Below are 17,736 nucleotides of genomic sequence, written 5' to 3' on the forward strand. Positions count from 1 at the left end.
AAATTCTATTCGGATAAGTGGAATTTCATGGACAAACTAGGTACAAGGAGGGAATTCGGGAGTTCAGATACTCGGCTTTTTGTACAGAGATAGGGTTCTACCTAATCCTATGAATTTATCGAATACAAGACTTGCCCGATCCAGCCTCGGAGCTCAGCTTATATCTATGATCCAGCTCACCGCTGTAAAACATAAACATCACTTAATGGTTACAAAGCAGTGACTGAGCTTAACGAAAGGGTGAAACGGTGAGGAACCCATCCGAGCCGTTGAGCCGATCTGAAATGGTAACTTCTCATCTAGGTCGTTGCTTGTCTAAATCCATCTTGCTTCTTTTTCCTCCCCTTCAGTAGTTGTGTGGTTCAGGTCCTGACAATGCCGCAGCCATGACGACCGCCTTGTCCTCGAGGCAAAACAGTTTATGACCAGGAAATGTTCTGTTGAGGCTCTCCCAATGCACTAGGCACCGCCCCACTGGATTTATACAAAACTTTTCTAATTATATACGAATTATTTTTTTAACATAAATATTTTATTAATTTGCTAGTCTTTTGACATCTATATTTTCAAATATAATTTATGTTACATTAAATGTGTATTTGGAAAGAACATTTATGTTCATTTTTTAACGATCAATGAGAACACTTTTGGCTGCAATGAATCTCTGCTAGATCTATGCAAATTAACAATGAAAAAAAATAATCTTCTTCATGATTGATGCCTATCAGTAGATGTACTATTGTGTATTTTATGCATTTGAAACTAGTATCTTTTATATCTTTCTCAAAGCTCTAGAGAATATGTGTCTACAAAATATCTTGATATAGATCCCTGATAATATGATTGTTCATATCAGATGGAATAATAGAACCATTAATTGTCACTATTCCATTAAGCCGATTCTTATTTATCCACCAAGACGAAAGCTGAGAAGTTGATTGGAGCCCTTGTTTGGACAAAGTTTGCCGATGGCGAGGCAAGATGGTGGAGGATATTGTCTGCGACCCCAGTCTAGATCTCATTGCAGGAACATCAGAATGGTGTTGTCCCTTCTTGGCAGATCCTACTAACATAAAAACAATGATGATTGTTATCGATGTTAAAACCGGCAGACCTCGGGGTAGGGGGTACCGAACTGTGAATCTCGGGTCAATGGTAACAGAGACATGGGAGACAATGTTTATCCAGGTTCGGGCTCTCTTGATGGAAATAAAACCCTATGTCCTGCTCTTATTTATATTAATGAAGTCCTGTGCCTCTGCCTTGTGAGTAGTAGTTTGGGACGTACAAGTAGGAGATGAGCGGCGGGCCACAACACAGAAGGTGACCTAGAAACATGATAATTCGATACTATTTTCAGGTCATACAGCTTCCATACAACATCATGCCATATGAATTACCATATATAGTCAGCTTCCATGCAACATCACGCCACCATGGCGTCAACATCTCCAGTATGCTTCTTGCTAGGTGATTTCAGCAACGGCACCCCTGGTCGTTTAGGTATTTGCTGTGTACCTGGCATGTCAAATTCCACATGTCTTCAGTAATAGTTTGGGAAAGAAGAACTGGTCCACAAACAACCAGCGCTAATACAACAATTGTCCTATATTTCCATGCGAAATGACAACTGAGAAAAGATCAAACTAGATAAGCATGCAACGCTCGCCCTATATCTTAAATTATATGTCACGGCAGAAGTGTGAATTGTTCTGGTGAGAATTTCACCGTTAGCATCCCCAAATAGCTCGCGTTTGACTTGGAGCTGGATGTATATCATCTCACATCTCAGTGCTATATATCAACATAATGTGTTCAAAACCTCCCTATGTTCCCCCCCAAACAAGTCTTGAGATGAATATAGTATCATGACCTAGCATATCTTACGATGGATTATCCACCCTGAACCCCCCAATATCGATGTGTGTGAAATGACGATTCCGTCACCAACTCCATCAGGAAGAACATGGATTAATCTGGTAGTTTAGCATGTATCGTTGGAAGTAACAGAGAGCAAGGCAGGGGTGAAAATAAAGTAGAGTCAGTTACCTGGAGCAGTTTGGAGATATGCCGAGATGCTACTTGCGTCGAAGCCCCAGGCTAAACCAAGAGTCCTCTCGGCGCGAAACTCGGCCGCTTGCGTGATAGTCTTGGTCTGCATGTCAACAGCAAGCACCCAAGCTGTGTGTTCGCTTTGGCGGTAGTCAATCTTGGCGAGGAAGTGAAAAATGGCATCATTCTGCAGGCTGAGGGTGGGCAGGCCAACGTGGAGAGTCGACAAGGTTGGGAGGGTAGCCGCTGTGGTACCAGAATCAACCTTTATATGGGTGGAATCGAGGTTGCCTTCGGTGTGCCAGTCCTCGGGCCAGGACCGATTTGCCTTCTGGATGCTCCATGCCACGACCTCCCAACGATGGGAGGGGGGCGTAGAGGAGCTTCTGTCGGGGTGAGGCAGCATCTCGACATACTTGATGGTGTTGCCAAGGACCGCAATGTTGCGATGAGACCTTGGATTGCCAGCGCCCACGTTGGGGCGGGGCCTGAGGGGCGGTGGCAGATTCAGGCAGCTGAGCGTGGGGCGTCCGGCGAGCACGTCGCAGAAGATGATGTTGCGCCAGAGGTCCACCCAGGCCACGGTGCCCTTGGGTCCTCCAATGGTGAATGTCTTGGTTGTAGAGTGTTTTTGTGGAGATGAATCTATCACCACCGGCTTCTTGCTCCAGGTCTTGGTAGCAGAGTGATAGATGCAGAGCTGAGGAGATTTTTTACCCCAGAATAAGTGAGCTTGTGCGGCAACGACGAAGTGACCGAACTCTGCCTGTCCATGGGGGCGTAGGTTGCCGGTGCCGGTGCCTTTGTTGGGCTCGCGCATGATGGCGAGCGAGAAGCCGTTGATTTCGTGTTGTGGGCCAGGGTGCGGGAGGTGGTAAAGTTGGCAGTAGCAGGCGTCGTAGACGAAGTATTGGCGATTTCGGAGAAGCTGGGCATCGGTTGGACGCTTACCGGGGACGACGCATAGGAGGACGAGGCCGCCGTCGGTCTCGGTGGCCACGATGAAGGGCGATACGGCGAACTCGGTGTGGTCCATGTGGGTGGCGTGGACGCAGAAGTAGGAAACGAGCGGCGGGGCGACGGCGCAGAAGGTGACCTGGAGTCGGCCCCTGAGATTGGGGGCCCCGGCCTCCATATCGATGACGGCGGTGGTGGCGTTCTTGCGGTCGGCGAAGTAGGCGCGTGGATCGATGAGGACGAAGGGCGGCCGCTCGCCGCCGCCGTCGTCGTCGGGGTAGCCGTAGGCGGGAGGAGCCGGTGGCCACTGCATGTCCTTCTCTTCGCCGCCGCCGTCGGGGTAGCTCCAAGAATCGGCCATCAATCGATCCCAAGTCGATTGCCTTGTTCATGCTGGATGGATCACAAATCGTTGCTTCGTCTCGGCGGGTGTGTGGATGGATTTATGGGGTGGGATTGGCACGATCGATCCGTGTTGGGTGGGAAGATGAAATCGAATTGGAGTGGGAGTCGGGGTCAAAGGGGATCAATGAACGCAGGCCTCCGCCGCCGCCTGCTGCTGGGAGGAGCGAGTGGGAGCGGTGGGTAGTTATTGCCGGGGCTAGGGTTTTATTCGGGCCTCCTCCTCCGACCGCCGCCACTTTGGGCTGCAACTTGGGCCACGCCCCAGCCCACGGCGAACCACCTCCCTATTTTGTTCTCTTCATTTATTATATTATATCCCCCTCAAAAAAATTATTATATTATATATGATCCTCAAAATAATTATTATTATATTTATTTCTCAAGAAGAATATTATTATATATAAGGAAAACAAAACAGTTTAACATCAGCAGTAATACCAGGCACTGTCCGCGCGGCAAGCATGATAGGCAATCTTCAAACCGTTCAAAAAATAAAATAAGCATCACTAGGTTCGTCGATCAGCAAGCGTTTACCTTTTTTTTTACTAGGACAATGTCCGTGGTTGCCACGGGACAGCATAAAAATGTTGCACTGGTTGCTTTCGTCCCTGCAACTTCATCGCTTCTTCCATTTATTCTAATTTTTTTCGACATGCATCTTATTTCTCCTACCCCACCAAGACAAATTTTGATCTACCTTCGCTCTCTTTTATCATCGCCTACTCATTACTCTACCTTCGGTGTCATCACTTCATACAGTTTTACTTGCACATGACAAGATAGCTCTAGGCCTAGCTTCTCAACAATGTATAAGTCGGGGCTAGGGTTTTACTCGGGCCTCCACCTCCTCCTCCTCCTGACCGCCACCACTTTGGGCTGCAACTTGGGCCACGCCCCAGCCCACGGCGAAACATCTCCCTATTTTGTTTTCTTCATTTATTATTATGTATATAATCCTCAAAAAAGTTATTATTATTGTAACATCCCAAATTTTCAATTTGGAATGTTATACATAGTCATTCATGCATATCATATTTTTCTGCACATTCGTTTTGCGATCCTCGAAAATCTAATCAATGAAGATAGCTCTAGGCCTAGCTATGACAAGATAGCTCTAGGCCTAGCTTCTCAATGTTGGAAATATGCCCTAGAGGCAATAATAAATTGGTTATTATCATATTTCCTTCATTGGTGCGCGTCGGTGCTATATAAACGGCTTTTAACCCCTTTCCGCGACGGAATTTGGAACCGTCGTCAAGTGAGTGTGGGCGATAGGGGGTCCTTCCCACACGACCCCGAAATCGTCGGGGATAGGCCCTCCTGGGACACAGGCTAGAGCCGTGTGCGATCGGGCGAGGCAACGAAACTCAATCATTTCCGTAGGTATGTACATCTCACACGGTGAATCTCAAAAAAACATCGCGCGTCCAGTTAATACCCTGCTCTCCTCTGAACAACAACGAAAACATCGCTCTTGTCTAAAAAAACGAAAACATCACTCAAGAAAAACTATGTAGTGCTCACACCTCAAAAACACAAATACTTCTCGAGCTGCTTGGTCCCAGCTGTCGGCCACTCCTTGCGCAATTCTCTCGTTTATTGACTACATAGGTTGACAATGGTGTGGGACCGTGATGTCAGGAAACCAGGAGGAAGCAAAAAAAATACAGTTGTAGTATATAATAAGGAGGCACTTGCGTACGTGCGGCTATGGCCCTGGTTGGTCCCCACTATCATCCTCTCCAAGTAAAGTCATCTCCTCATTACTCATGTCTGTTGACCATGTTGATAACGCGAGACGACGGCGCCACGGCGAGCGCAACAACTGGAAGGACGACAGAGTGGGCCTCGGGGGCCCTACGGATGGTCTGATACAGCGCCCGCTGCTCATTCGGGAAGCCAGGATCATAGGTCCACATGTCCGCGACGGCATTGTCGTTCGCTTGTTCACCGGTGCTCGTTGACGAGACGGAGGTTGCAACACAGGCCCTCCTGCGCTGATAGCTCTTCCGCCATTAGGGCGTCGAAGTGCGGCCGCACCTGCTCTATGGTGAACACGGCATGAACCGATTTGGACAGTGGTGCCGGCTCCTGGTCGGAAGCTACGTTCATCGTCTGATTGTCGTCACTCAGCTCGGCGAGCTCGCTGGCGAGCCAACCTGTCTACTGTCAAGCACGAGTCTGACTGCCCTGGCCCACCTAGACCGCCTCCCTCGCCCGCGCGTGCTTTCCGCCCGAAGCGGTCAGCGCCGCCCGTCTCGCTTCCCGGTGCAGGCGATTGCTCCGCCTTCAAACGACACAAGTGTTGTCCGTCCTTCCGTCTGCCGCCCACATTAATGATACGCGATTGCCGAGGCGGCTACTCCGGTGCCACACGTCTGGCCCTCTGCCGCCCACCATTGCTATATAAACTGCTGCGCCGACCATAGCCGCAGTCATCCGCATCCGCTTCCTTTCTCCTGTCCACACCACTACTGCCCACCATGGCTTCCTCGTGCTCCAGCGCTCTTCGGGACGGGCGGATGACGAACCACAAGGAGATGGCAGCCATTGCTGCCGACTCCCTGGCCGGCAGGCAGCCGGAGGACGACGGCGTCCCAATGGAGAACATGGTAGTCGACGATCCGGCGCCAACCCCCTCCTCCGTGTCATCCTTGCCGGTGCATTGCACCATGACCATCGGCGAGGCCCGTGCCCAATCCATGGACACGCTGAGGCAGAAGCGTGAGGAGCAGTTCCGGGAGGCGCAAGCCGACGCCGCCTACAACCACCATCTCCTCCAGGAGCACCTGCAGGCGGAGGAGCAGATCGCCACAGAGCGGGCGGAGCAGGAGGTGCTGCTCGACTCGTACCGGTCCGCCCGCGAGGGCCGACTCGAGCGCTGGCGGTACCGCATGCGGGTGGCGGAGGCTGCGGCCGTCTACAAAGAGGGCGATGAAGCGGGCGAGGCGCTGTTTGGCGAGACCAAGGACGAGGCAGAGGACAATGCTGGCTCTGACGAGTCCCCGCTCCGCTGGCGTCGACGAGGCCCTACTCCGCCGAGGCCCCGCGGCGCCAACAACGAGGCAGAGGACACCGCCGGCTCCGCTGAGGCCCCGGCCCGTCGGCACCGAGGCGGAGGCCCTACTCCGCCAAGGCCCCGTGGTGCCAACAACGAGGCAGAGGACACCGCCGACTCCGCCAAGGCCCCGCCCTGCCGGCACGGAGGCGGAGGCCCTACTCCGCCGAGGCCCCGCCCCGCCAACAACGAGGCAGAGGACATCGCTGGCTCAGCCGAGGCCCGACCCTGCCGACAACGAGTGGGGGGATTTCCCCCGCTCCGCCGAGGCGCCGCCCCGCCGGCAACGAGACCGAGGACATCGCTGGCTCCGTCGAGGCCCCGCCCCGCTGCCAACGAGGTCGCGCCATACAGAAAACGAGGAAGAGTAGAACACGGTAGGTCGCCGCCGCTCGGGTCCAAGTAAGGCCACCGCTGCTACCCTCCGGTTGAAGCCAAGGGTTGACCATTGATGGCGATTAGCTTCTTGGCGGTGACATGGAGTCGGAGAGCTATGTTGGAGAAGGACGTTGCTTCTACTTAACTGCTGGTACAGTTGGCTCACTAACACGTGGGCCCAGCAAGCATCTGGGCCACATTTCAGTTACGCAACTGCACATGTAGCTAAGTCACTGAAGCTCAGTCCGCTGGAGAAGAAGCTTTTGTTTGGCTCAGCCGGACACAGGTGGGTAGCTTCAGTTAATTTATTATACCTCTAGTGCACCCCTTTTTAGTTGAAGAATGTATGAAATGTATTGAAATCTGGCATGTTCTGACCGTGCATGAATGAATTTAGTTCGATTAGTTCGAATTCTTGTATCACTGGCATTGGATGAACATGCAAAACAAAACGTACTAGCATTATTCCCAGGGTGATCACCTCATTTGCAGCAGTTTCACATGTACTCCCTCCGGTCCTTTTTAGTCTGCATACAAGTTTTGTCTGTAGTCCAAGTATCTCTACTTTGACCAGAGTACAAAGAGTTTGAGCAGCTTTTTAGTGTTCCTCTACATTGCAATCAAACACGCAGGCCTGGCAATTCATAGAGAACATTCAAAACAATCGATGATTATGCATCTGAGCGATTCACATGTCAGAGCCAATATTTACATCACAACTAAAGAATAAAGAAAAATAGATCGACGTTGCTGACAGCAAGGGCGTCCCATTCAAAACTATCAAACGCATGTCTTCTTGCTAACATCACTGAGCAAAATTTGACAAGGTTGTCCCATTCCAAAATGTCAAATGCGTGTTGTTTTGCGTACATCAATGAGCAAACTTGACAAGGGTTTCCCATTCCAAAATACCAAATGCCTATGATTGTGGAATGGGCAGGGTTTGCCATCAGTTCAGACATTGACATGGCACCTCGTGCTAAACAAACCAGCTGTTCTTTTTGTGCAATTCCACCAAAATCAACCAAATTCGTGCATAGCTTGTATGATTTCGCCTTTATATGTTGCAACGCTTGAACATATCGGCACCTCCTTTCTTGTGGTGGAAATGAATGATTCAAGAATATTCGATGTATTCGTGAACATTTTGTGCAGTTCCCATTGAAATCAAGCTGAGCACCCCTGTTTGCATAAATACAAAAAAGTGATTAGTATAAAGCAAATTGTACTATGAATTGACAGTTTAAACAGTCAACCTACATGATCCATGCAGAGCACACATTTAAAAAATGGAACTCACCGGAAGGAGTCGTAAAACAACATTGTACTGACCATCACCGCAACAAAGATGGAGATCCGTGAGTCCTTCTGAGCTGAAGTTAGTTTGTTCTTGTGGGTAATAATGTAACCATCCTTCAACTGCTCCCTTCTTAAGAAGAGAGGCTTGGCTTCTTTTTCCTGGCATAATCGGAACTAGGCACTTCACATACTCCATATTCTTCTTCAAAGGAGGATGATCATGTTGTCAAAGACAAGAGGACCACTAAATAGCATCCCTGTTTGCTCGAAAAAAAGGAAAGGAAATATTTAAAACAACACGGATGAAGCACTTCTCAAGGACAATACCACTTTCTCATGACATTATCTAAACAGTAGCACAACACCAATAGAGATGACAAAGCTCAATCATATGGATGAAATCCGTGGGCGAGTACCAACCTTTGTCAGGAGGCTTATTGTGTAGAGCATACAGATCAAGCACTTCTCCGGAACCATCTGTAGTTATCTACTGTGGTTGCCATGCTTACTATATACTCCTCAATTTAGTTTAATGTTTCCAACATCTTATTGTGCAGTTCCACTAAAATATATGATATCTTCAAAGAAGATCCCTGTTTGCACAAGTAGAGATAATTACATATTACATTAAGAGTGGCATCAAATCAGTTGCAAAACAATTGCTCGTTCCAGCCATAGCAATAAATTAAGATGCAAAACTATATCATTACTTGTGTCATCAGAGTTCCAGTGCTTCATTACAGCACTGGGAGTTGATTTTTGTTTTTCTTCCGCCTGTTCTTCCCCTTCATCACTTGGTTCAATAACAGACAAGCTTCACCTTCAATGTAAGTCAATTAGGGAGCACAAGTATAGCACTAAACAACGACATTAATTTTCTGATGAAAGTGGCAAAATACAGGCTAATAGTTGTGAAATATCCTTATCTTACCTCAATGGGATATTACGATGCGCATACAGATTGGAAGTCTTGTCTCCATTTGTGCAGTTCACTAAAATCAAGTAACTTTAACGTACAAGTAGCACAACATACGAAAGCACACTAACAATCATGTGAAAGAAAGCTAGTACTGACCTCTCATGACGCGGAATTCAAACGACTCACAAGAAGAAGATCTGAACCAAATTTGCCAACACGGATAGGAAGTAAGATCTCTTGTGCAGTTCCACTAAGATCAAGCAATGAAGCAACGTTGTCGGTATGACATTTTGGTTGAACTGCACAAAACACTCTTAAAAAGGTGTTTTGTGCAGTGCAACAAAAGGTCACAATAGCAACAAGGTGAAGTAGATAACCCTGTTTCCACAGAGGTGCAAAGGAAACAACTAGTGGTCAATAACGGTGGATGACACCGAAGCCAACAAAAAGAAGCATCTAACTTATCTAAATGGGAAAGAAAGCAAGACAGTGGCATTTCTCAAATGGTGGTATTGATTAATATTAACAGAGATATTATATTAACAATAAAATTCATTAAACATGTAATTTGCTTTTAACTATGGCATTGCATCAATTTTCCAGCGACATTATTAGAGGGTGTTTGTTTACATGGACTTTTTGGTGTAGGGACTAAATAAAGTCCATGTCAGTCCCATCTAAACCAAACATGAGGGACTTTTAGGGACTAAAAGTGGGAATTTGGGACTAAAGAAAGAAGACCCCGAGGGAGAGTCTTTTTTGGGACATTTTCCAACAGTTGCCCCTGCCCCGCATCGCACCTTGTCTCTATTAGTTCATTACTAGGGGTAACATGCTCTTTTAGCATGTTATTTAATAACCTCCAGTCCATGTTTAGTCCCTGGAACAAAGCAGGTAGGGACTAGGACTTTTTAACCAAACAGGGCCTTAGATTAACAACAGCTAAAGAGTTGCACGGGACAGTAGACACACCAACACCATGTGCATCTACCGATGTATGAAGAGGTGATGCACAGTCTGTTGCAACAAAGAACAAACAACCAAGGAGCATATTTGTGTTGGTCCCAGTTTTGTTATCTTTAGACAACTTTCCCTATGTGAGCACAGCGAATCTAGTCATGCTCAAACTCTACAGCCTTGTCCCCGAAACAAAAAGATCAGTTCGTTACAGATGTGCGTACTTCGTTTGTCATTGTTTTCCCTTTTCGACCAACGTAGGTGCTGGATAACCAGTATGTACTAGTACTTTCCCCCTTCCTTTCCTCTTTGAACCACGTCCCAGATTCATGCTATACAACTTTCCCCACTACGTTCCCCCCATTCCTTTCCTCTTTGAACCACGTCTTAGATTCATGCTATACAACTTTCCCCACAACTTCCCCCCTTCCTTTCCTTTTTGAACCACGTCCTAGATTCATGTTATACAACTTTCCCCACTACTTTCCCCCATTCCTTTCCTCTTTGAACCATGTCCTAGATTCATGCTATACAACTTTCCCCACTACTTTCCTGTTTGATCCAACACCTAGATTCGAGTGCAGAAGCAGAACATGCCCACATGCAGCTAGAGCAATGCATGTGGAATAAGTAAATTATACCTTAAGGTTCTTGGGTTGTGGTTGTGGGCGACCGGAGGCCGTTCGGCCCACACTACATATGGCGGCGAGGAAGAAGGGGTCGGAGGCCCTCTCGTGCCGCCATTGGGTGAAAGAGAACAGCTACGCCGGTGGTGGATTCCCTCCCTCACTGAAGGTGACAGCGTTAAGCCTCCTTCCCTTCCCGGCGGACGGATCCTGCCGGCTCTTTGACCAGCAGTGAGGGGAGAGAGAGAGAGGCCAACAAAGTCTTGTTTAGATCTAGAGAGGGTGAGAGAGTATGAAGAGAGCAACTACAAACGTTGAGGCTCCAGTGTGTATATATATACTGGAGAGAGTGTGTGAAGAGTGCAAACCATAGAAAAGCGCCAAGGCTGCAGCGTATACGTGATGAGGTGATTATACGGTCACTATGAGATCGTATAGCTCTGTATCCATCCATTTTGACAAGTCAAAGAATCCTCCTGGCACCGCCCCAGATCACTTTCTCTCTCTATCATGCGGGGCCTACCTGTCATTGGGTGGAAGAAAGAAGTCGAACAAAAACAAAAATATGCTCAAGTGTAGTTATCCAACCCGAGACCTCAAGTTTGATGAGCGAACAGGCTAACCAGCTACACCACCCTCCCATTATGTTCAACAAGAGGAAAATAACCTTTTATACATTCCTGCATTCGTGTGACAAGCATGCCGTGTTTTTTTTGCGGGCGAGTCATTGGGATTTAAATCATAATCGTGTCATGTGGCTTTGGTGGTAAGGTCTTTTGGGATTTAAAGCAGTGTTGGTAGTACAGAATTAATGCAGCCTTAGTCATCTTACCTCTCTCCACGTAGTATGTTGGGTCCCACTAGTCAAAGGGTAAAACAAACAAATTAATAAAAAAAATTCAAAGCGCCAACGGTGTATCTTACCTCACACATCTCGCTACTGCTCGTGAACACTGTTCAATTGATCCCTCTATTTGCTCACGTACTATTTTAAGTGAATCCTTATTATAACATGCACACAATTTTGGGCACTTGTATTCGACCTAAGTCAGTGTGCCACCGTATCTCATACTACTCCCTCCGTCTAGGTGTAATAAGTCACATTAGAAGGTGTAGCGGGACCAAGGTGCAAGTAGATTGGAGGAGAAGGAGAAACTTGACCGGTCCTTCCTCCAATCAAAGCCCTGATTTCTATCTCTAAACGCAACAATTAATCCCAACAACTAAGAGCAAGTATAATAAGCCTAGTCAGCTGGCTATAACACATGCCAGGTCATTGAAATCAGCTGGAAGGGTGAGAAAGAAGGAGAGAGAGCGCAGCGGGCGCTTGATCTGTCGCCGGGCGTTAGCACAGGTTACTAGAAAAAGTGCTTGCATGCAGCGTGTGAACAAGTGCAGTCTTCTTTCCTCCCAATAAAGTATGTTTCTTTACTTGTCTTCACATGCATATATTAAATACTATAGCCAACCTATTAGCCGGCTTATTATATGAGTATACTTTTAGAAGGCTATATGTGACATGGCGCCAATATATAGCCAGCAGCAGGCTCTATTATTAGCCATGCTCTAAGAGATGTCGTTTTAATTACCATGCAGGGCCATGTATTAACTCGCATGCAAGCCGACTTTGATTTCTTGACTGATCAACATGCACTTGCGCTCCATGCATTGGGTTTCCGGGGGAGAGTAACAAGGCAAAGTAAGGCTGGTCATAGTAGTGAGTAACTTGGACTAGTAACATGCATATGTTACTAGTATATGTTACTACTAGTACCTTCGTCCTGATTTATAGGCCCCCTTTGTAGTTTGTGCCAAATTTTGACCAAAGATTTAACTAACAAAATGTTAATGCATATCAACAAAAAATATATCGTTGGATTCGTATTTGAACATAGTTTTCAATGATATATTTTTTTGTGACATGCATGAATATTTTTTTAGTTCAATCTATGGTCAAAATTTGGCACGAAATACAATGGGGACCAATAAACCAGGACGGAGGTAGTACGCGAAGTTTGCCGTCGAAAGCGTGCCGATCTAGCTCTCATGAGCTAGCAAGGTTTTTCTAGCCCGCCCAAGCTAGCTGGCCCAAAAAAGCCAACATATTTTAACAGTTGCAAACCACTAACCTTGCCCGGCTAGGCTATAAACTGTTCTTGCTAAGGATCCAAACGCTCCCTAGTAACTAGCATGATATTCCTATTCTATGAACCTGTGTGTGCGTGTGCGTGTGTGTTTAACAACATGTGTGTGTTAGAGAGAGCGACACATCGACCTACTCCTACAAAGAGATGGTCTGTAGTGTACGATTTAGCCGCGAGAGTCGATGCATCCTCTTCCGGGCGTCCGGTCGGGACAGGCGGACCGCTGCCACACCCTCTCCTGACCAGCCTGGCCCACCCAAAGCCCCTCCATCGCCCGCGCGCGCTTCCCGCTCGAAACGGTCAGCGCCTCTCCAAAGAATCGGTGCCGCATTCATGCCCGGGCAGAGCGGACGCGACCTCTCACTGGCGCCTGCGTTGAAGAGAGAAGCGGATTCAAGAGTGATGGTTGCTTTGTCTGTCCAACTTACTGCTAGGTCTATGTGATTTGACGGCTCATTGGTCATTATTACTGAGGTGGTAGGACTGTTGGATGTTCCACGCTTTCGGCAAAAGGAGGTACTACTAGATTACAATTTTCTCCATCCTTACAGCGGAGAGTGCGAGAGTAGTGAAAAAACGCAGGCCCAGTGATTACATGGACCACCTCACATTATCACCATATTCTCTGGACACCATGCGACACCTAACTCTTTACATAGTACTACTAGTATAGTACGTACTGTAATTTATCAGCGAGATAAATTTGTACAATGCTATGAAGCTTCCAGCTTCTGTTTCATGTATCTTGCATCCAACGTTGCCCATTGCAACATTTCATCAAATACAAAGGAGACTAACATGCATGCTATTGCATCTTAATGATTGACAGATCATAGCCAATATGTACTCCCTCCGTTCCAAAATAAGTGTCTCAACTTTATGTAAACTTTAGTATAAAGTTGTACTACTACTAAAGTTGACACTTATTTTGGAACAAAGAAAGCTAATGAAAAAAAACGATCCATGCAGTCCCTAGCCCTTGAACCGTAAAACCCTTTTAACCAGGCTTTAATTTGCTGGCAACATTGGAGCTTCCGAAGAAATGAAGTTTGCAACCCTTTGACCATCAGATCATTTTGTGCAGTTTCACTAAAATCGAGATGAGCATCCCTGTGGCAAAGAAATTGAAGAAGCGTGATTAGAATAAGATTACTGGGACTAGTTGATGAGACATAAACTCATCACAAATACAATACATAGAAGCCATTAGAGGTATGTGCGGGGCAAAGAAGTAGAGAAATATCCACATGGAGTGATGTGGGCAGCTGGAGCAGTGGTGCAAGCCGGCTGTAAAGGGAGTTGTACCTGAGGGATGTCGGGACGTAGCTCAACCTAGACGAGGGCGGCAGGAGGCGGCAACTGCCCACGTCGCAGCAGTGAGAAAGGGACGAAGGCAACCTCACCGGCTTTGTGAGAGAGAACGGTGGGGACCCTTGATCGGGACGTGCCGACAGTGGGTTTTCGCCGTCAGCGACGGCGACCGCATCTACACTAAGCATCCACCCCTTCCCCCGGCGGACGTGATCCGCCGGGATGTTAGAGATGTGGCCACAGTCATTTTGTGCGAGAGAGTGTGAAGAGAGCAACCCCAGCAAGCAACCGTGAAGGCTCGTCCTGCCTATGTATATAGTGGAGCGGTTTCCTTTTCTCTCCACATGAACCTATTTATATTGCGTACGTTCCACTGAAGAAAAAAAACTTCATTTATAAATGACGCGACACCTACTACTCGTTCTCCTATAAACCTTGCGCTTTGCATCTCCAAAATATTAACCTTGCGATTGGCTCTCCACCTTTTTGGGAAGTCGAGCAATAATAGTACTCCCTCCGTCTAGGTGTGTAAGTCATCTTAGATTGTGCACCGTGATCAAGGCGGAGTGGAAAACAGAAGAACTTAATATCTATTTGCTAATTAATAGCATTGCATGCGATGAACTAACCACTGCTTTGTCATGTTTGTTAGTCTCAAATCATTAAAAGCATGCATGGACCACATCTCTTACTGGTTGACATGTCACAAAATAAGAAACGACAAGGGAGTTAATGTACCGTGCCTAAGTGTTTTGGGATTATTTGATTTTCGTAAGGTGACTTACACACCTAGACGGAGGGAGTACTGCAGTATATATCATTCTGGCTGTATGAGACCGAATGAATTACTGCACGTCCACCACGTGGGCGAGGGTCGAGGGGCGAGGGAGAGTGCGTACTATTACGTCCGTTTCAATATGGACTACATACGGGGCAAAATGAGTGAATCTACACTCTAAAATACGTCTATATACATCAGTGTTTGGAGTATGTACTAGTAGTTCATATTGAAATCTACTAAAGGACATATATTCCAAACAATATGATAATCTCTCTAACCAAGGTAGGGACGAGGAGTAAACAGAGGGAGTAGTAAAAATTTCTCCTCGTACTGCGAGCCACCACGCGCATGGGCGAGGGAGCGGGCGTAAGGCGTAGTACTACTACCTCCGTCCTGGTTTATAGGTCACCTTTGTAGTTCGTGCCAAATTTTTACCAAATATTAAGCTAACAAAATGTTAATGCATGTCAACAAAAATTATATCGTTGGATTCGAATTTCAACATAGTTTTCAATGATATAATTTTCGGTAACATGCATGAACGTTTTGTTAGTTCAATCTATAGTAAAATTTGACACAATATACAATGGGGACCAATAAACCAATATACAATGAGTAGTAGTAAGCAAGCTTCACCTCGTCTTGTGAGCCACCGCGCCCGTGCGCGGGGGAAACGGCGTAGTAAGCAAGCTTCTCCTTGTTCTTCGAGTTGATGGGACACATCAAAAGTAATACGTACAGAGCATCTCGAGTGTATAGAACCTTGCCTATAAGGTAGGCCCCGCATGGTTTGACTCTTTTCTAACATAACGCGTCAAGTAGCAATTTGTTTGTCCACCAGTGGTAAACGATCCTCCATCAAGTGGACAACCAGTACACGTGTCAAATTAACATGTGGGCCGCCTTTTCATACAAAAATGAGCTCCACCGTGTACCCGCGCGGGTGTGGTTGGGAAAGAGACGGGAGTACGTGCACCATGTGTGCACCTTTTCTCTTCGTGCACGTCCCCCACCTACGTGGGTGTGTGTGAGAGAGATACAAACCTAGACAGATGGCGTGTGTGTTCGTGAGTCTTTTTTGTTTGGGGGGGGGGTGATTTCGTGAATGTATCTGTGGGAATATGTGTCGATGATATCTCAAACAAAATTTTGCATGCAATGTGTGTGAAATAGAGGCCTATCCATATCATATATAGAGGGGGCGATCCACGAGAAGAGAGGAAGGGGTCATAGATATCGATAGAGTTGAAGAGAGGATCAAGTGGGTGGGTGCGAGATCGGTGAAGAGAGCCATCGAAATTGTGTGTGTGCAAGTCAAAGATATAGGGTGACTGACCTACCAGAATGTCAGAGGGCACAGGGCAAGTTTGTGTGTGGCAGGGAGACATGACTAGAGCACTTGATGTATCGGTGTGTTGAGAAGGAGAGACCCAGCTATGTCTTGAGGGAGAGCGGTCGGAGAGAGAGATAGAGAGAGAGAGGGGGAGAGAGAGAGAGAGAGGGAGAGAGGGGTAGAATGCTGGATGGGTGATGGAGTTGCTTCTCGAAGATGGTGGGAGAGGCCTACTAGATAAACTGAGGGTAGAACTGCAATATTATCACTAAGAGTGGCGATGTGTTTCTGTGTGTGCCTGTGCGTGATAGATCTGTCGGGGCACATGCATGGATGAAGAAGGGGAACCATGTGTTTCGTAAGTAAACCTAACTAGATCGGTAGATCAATTGTTGTTTGTTGGAGGAAGGGAGAGACATAACTAATGAGGTAGATCGATCGACGCGTGGGGAAAACGAGTTATAAGGACCTAGCTAGCTATATGCATAGCGGGAGATCGGTCGGTGTACATCCATTTTGTAGAGGCTGCTACCTCTTGAGCTTGCGTCGGATTTTTCCCTTGAAGAGGAAAGGGTGATGCAACACACTAGCTTAAGTATTTCCCTCAGTTTTTAAGAACCAAGGTATCAACCCAGTAGGAGACTACGCACAAGTCGCCTCGCACCTACACAAAACAAATAAGAACCTCGCAACCAATGCGATAAAGGGGTTGTCAATCCCTTCACGGTCACTTACGAGAGTGAGATCTGATAAAGATAATAAGATAAATATTTTTGGTATTTTTATGATATAGATTAAAAGTAAAGATTGCAAAATAAAAGTAGATCGGAAACTTACATGATGGAAAATAGACCCGAGGGCCATAGGTTTCACTAGTGGCTTCTGTCAAGATAGCATAAGTATTACGGTGGGTGAACGAATTGCTGTCGAGCAATTCATAGAAAAGCGAATAATTATGAGAATATCTAGGCATGATCATGTATATAGGCATCACGTCCGAAACAAGTAGACCGAAACGATTCTGCATCTACACATCGACCGCTATCCAGCATGCATCTAGAGTATTAAGTTCATAAGAACGGAGTAACGCATTAAGAAAGATGACATGATGTAGAGTGATAAACTCAAGCAATATGATATAAACCCCATCTTTTTATCCTCGATGGCAACAATACAATACGTGCCTTGCTGCCCCTACTGTCACTGGGAAAGGACACCACAAGATTGAACCCAAAGCTAAGCACTTCTCCTATTGCAAGAAAGATCAATCTAGTAGGCCAAACCAAACCGATAATTTGAAGAGACTTGCAAAGATAACCAATCATACATAAAAGAATTCAAAGAAGATTTAAATATTGTTCATAGATAAACTTGATCATAAACCCACAATTCATTGGATCTCGACAAACACACCACAAAAGAAGATTACATCGAATAGATCTCCAAGAGAATCGAGGAGAACTTTGTATTGAGATCCAAAGAGAGAGAAGAAGCCATCTAGCTAATAACTATCGAC

The 17,736-nt window shown here is 46.6% G+C and overlaps 1 protein-coding gene across 1 annotated transcript; it reads right to left on the reverse strand.

The window, feature by feature from the left end:
• Positions 1–1,180: 1,180 nt before the first annotated feature.
• On the reverse strand, positions 1,181–3,585 carry LOC119294528. Its single transcript, XM_037572730.1, has 2 exons — positions 2,050–3,585; positions 1,181–1,518 (listed from the first exon to the last, which is right to left on the reverse strand). Exons 1-2 carry the CDS (start codon positions 3,368–3,370, stop codon positions 1,427–1,429), a joined length of 1,413 nt encoding a protein of 470 aa, XP_037428627.1. The 5' UTR covers positions 3,371–3,585; the 3' UTR covers positions 1,181–1,426.
• Between the last annotated feature and the right edge of the window lie 14,151 nt (positions 3,586–17,736).

The sequence above is a fragment of the Triticum dicoccoides genome, chromosome 4B (genome assembly GCF_002162155.2).
Source record: "Triticum dicoccoides isolate Atlit2015 ecotype Zavitan chromosome 4B, WEW_v2.0, whole genome shotgun sequence".
Classification (NCBI taxonomy): domain Eukaryota; kingdom Viridiplantae; phylum Streptophyta; class Magnoliopsida; order Poales; family Poaceae; genus Triticum; species Triticum dicoccoides.

What these genes read in the sequence shown, in the direction of transcription:
- LOC119294528 (XM_037572730.1), bottom strand. Translation starts at nt 3,370, where the DNA reads ATGGCCGATTCTTGGAGCTACCCCGACGGCGGCGGCGAAGAGAAGGAC. An exon ending in ATATCTCCAAACTGCTCCAG is followed by an intron (nt 1,519 to 2,049) that starts GTAACTGACTCT and finishes TTGACATGCCAG; the next exon opens with GTACACAGCAAATACCTAAA.